Source organism: Cnephaeus nilssonii (assembly GCF_951640355.1).
Source record: "Cnephaeus nilssonii genome assembly, chromosome: 13".
Classification (NCBI taxonomy): Eukaryota; Metazoa; Chordata; class Mammalia; order Chiroptera; family Vespertilionidae; genus Cnephaeus; species Cnephaeus nilssonii.
The window spans coordinates 22,704,330-22,707,561 of NC_137084.1; the positions used below are offsets into that span (position 1 = coordinate 22,704,330).

Genomic DNA, 3,232 nt, shown 5'->3' on the forward strand with positions numbered 1-3,232 from the left:
GGTCGGTCCTAAGCTGGAAATTGTGACAGAAAAATAGGAAGGCTGTCAATTATGAATCAAGTCTTGATCATTTGGGGCTAATTGTACCATGAGTTATTTTGTTGGCTTTCTGAACTAGTTACAAGAGATAGCTTGACTTCCTGTACCAGTAAGTCTGACTTACAGATACTAGGCTGGCTTTCTGGGCTGGTTACTATGAATCATAAGTTGGTTTCTGGGCTGGTTGCTGCATATTGTGGATCAGAGTTCTATTTTTTAAAAGAAATATCTGACTTATTGTTCATTTATATATCTTGTCTCTCATAACAGATAGATAAATAGCAACAACTACAACACATCACATTATGTTTTTAAGACTGTATTGTGGTTCTGCTGATGGGCTTCAGATATTGACAGAATGATGGGGGGGACCAGTTAGTCCCAACTCATGATTCTTTTGTTTTTATTTTGTCAATATGTTTCATTCTAAGCTTTTGGGTTCTTCCTACAACTTTAAGAAAATATTCTTGGATTATAAAAGTTGAATAACCTTATAATCTATGTCCTATTCATCTGAGATATGCCTGATAAACATTGTCATTTGACATAAGATGCAACATCAGATTCAACACAGGATAGTGAGAGTGACTGTGTGAGGGGTAACTCTCGCTCTTTCCTCTCTTTCTCTTTTTTTCTTTCTTTTTTGCCTTGAAATAGGGACAGAGGCAAACCTCATCTCTAAAATGGGAAAAGTTATAAACAATGCAAATAATTGAATATTAAATATAATAAAAGGGCTAATTTCAGGAACAAATTTAAACTTGAAACCTAAAGAACACTGTACAAGGAAATTCTTACATTTTTAATTTAATGTGCTTTTTTTCTATTTCTATTTGAAATAGTTATGTTGATATGCAAAAAATGAGTAATCTGATCTCAATACTCTGGTTATGTTTATACTTATTTCAGTCTATATTGCATTTGATTTCATCACGATGAGGCTATTCCTATTTCTGATAAAAAGTGCACATTAAAATAGCTTTGAGTCTTGGCAGAACTGGATGCTGATCTTGTCTACAGATAGTTTTTCTTCAGACTGTGTCTATTTTTGTTCACTTTGGGTATCATGTAAACCCATAGTACAATTCATCAAACAGTCTGAGAACATTATTTCTTTCTTTGTTTAATGCTTTAAAACCTGGAATTAGATTCAAATTTATTTTGTTTTAAAAATGACTGCACCTGATTATGAATTATTTTATTTCCTTTTCTCACTTTGATAGTTTTTTTTTAATTTTCACACAAGAAAAGCTTTATCATTTTTTTTAAATAACTGGTTTTGCTTTATTCTGCAGTTCACATATGACAGCCCCAAACCCAACACATAGATTTTTTTCTTCTGAATTTGTTGTTTTTTCAGATGTATATCAACAGAGACCGTTTCTTTCAGGAGCATATGCCGTCCGATCCTCATGCGGGGGGGGGGGGGGGGACATGCAGGCCCTCAAAGACTCTGGCTCTGCAGCACTGGAACCTGGGTCCTCCCCTGGGACTGCACCCATGTCTGTCTGTGCGGGTCACTGCCCGGATCCCATTACCCTGAGGCGTCCTTAGGCCGGGAATGCCCAACAGGTTCCATGAATGTGCCCACTCGGAACAAACACTGGGGGCTGCCTGGAGCTCGGCGGTGAAGGTAGTGAGGCAGGAGGCAGTGTCTGGCTTCCATTACAAAGAACGTGGTACCTGACAGGCAATATCTGCCATGGCAACCCCCACCTGACATGTCTGGAATGGGAACAGGCTGCATGCCAGCCACTAGCTCAGCTCAGAAAGGGGCAAGGCGTTCATTCCATCCTTGCCTTGGGCAGTTATTCTCCCTGGCCAGCTGGGCTGAGGAGGCAGTCTGAAGGCCACAGCTGCAAATGGCTTCCCCAGGCCCTGGGTGGAAGAGCATAAGCCCCAAGCTAGAGGGAACTTGGAAGGGCAGCACAGGCAGAGCCCCATGAGGGTCTGCACTTGCAGCTTCTCCTCCTCTGAGGGCAGTTTCCTCCAGGCAGAGACAGCTGGTGGACTGTCAACATGAGTTCGATGCAACTTGGGTGTAAAAACACTTCCACAAAAATCACCTTCATCTCTGGGTAAGCTCTCAGTAATTTCCAGTCCGAACTAAAAAGCTTCATCTTCAATATGCTACTGAGAAACTGAAATAGAGTAAAAGGATAGTCTTACTTTAATCAAGTTCCAGAAAGAGGGCACACCGCTTTGAAAAACACTGTCTCAACAGAAGACGCAAGGGTGTATGTAAGAGTATTCTAGAAAATACCAAAAGCACCAAACATAACCCCAACCTGGCCTTCTGTTTCCCCTTGGTGCCAACCCATACTCTGGGTGGGAGGGCTACTTCGTCCAGCTGACTTTGGGAATGTCATAGTGCTCTGTGAGTGTATCCAGGTGTCTGTTGAAGTCCTCCACTCTTTGCTTGTGGGTTTTGGAGGCTTTCTTCAGGATCCTTTCCATTTGCCGCTTTTCCTGCATCTTCTCGAAGGCCGCCTGGGCCGGGGTCCGCTTGTCCAGGCCGCGCCGCTTCTCCTCCTCGTTCTTTTTGCTCGTGCTCATGGCTTCCAGGAGTTTTGCCTTGTCTTTGTCCTTCATTTTCTTCTTCCGCTTGATCATGCCGAGCTCAGTGACACTTTTCAGCTTCAAGGGCCCCTTTTGGACCTGCTCGTAGGCCGCCATGGCGCCGGCCCGCAGTTCAGTACGAAACTCAGCTTTATCATTTTTATTAAAATGATACATAATCATTTTTTAAAAGCTCAAGTGACACAGGAAGGAAAAATAATCTCATCAACCAAAAATAACAACCATTACCATTAAGAAAACATAATGGCAGATATTCTTTAGTGTCTATGGATAGATAGATGGACAGATAGGTAAGTAGAAGACTGAATGGGTAGATACAGAATGGAAATGATTTCATAAAATGGCATCCTGGAATTCATTCTATCTACATATATAAAAGCCTAAGCGACCATTACGACAGAATGACCGGTCACTATGATGCACACTGACCACCAGGGGGCAGACACTCAATGCAGGAGCTGCCCCCAGCCTGCAGGCCCCAATCGCCAATGGGGCCTGCAGACCAACCTCTCGGTTTCTCCCCCTGGCCTGCATGATCGCCTAATTGGAGCCAGGCCCCTGGGCTGGGCTGGGGAACTGGGGCTGGGTGTGGTGGACATGGCCCCTTTCCCAG

At 43.1% G+C, this 3,232-nt stretch overlaps 1 protein-coding gene across 1 annotated transcript; it reads right to left on the reverse strand.

The window, feature by feature from the left end:
• Positions 1 to 1,593: 1,593 nt before the first annotated feature.
• Positions 1,594 to 2,737, reverse strand: LOC307108737 (protein FAM32A-like). The gene has a single exon (XM_079786890.1). The coding sequence runs from the start codon at positions 2,713 to 2,715 to the stop codon at positions 2,377 to 2,379; it is 339 nt and encodes a 112-aa protein (XP_079643016.1). The 5' UTR covers positions 2,716 to 2,737; the 3' UTR covers positions 1,594 to 2,376.
• Positions 2,738 to 3,232: the final 495 nt, after the last annotated feature.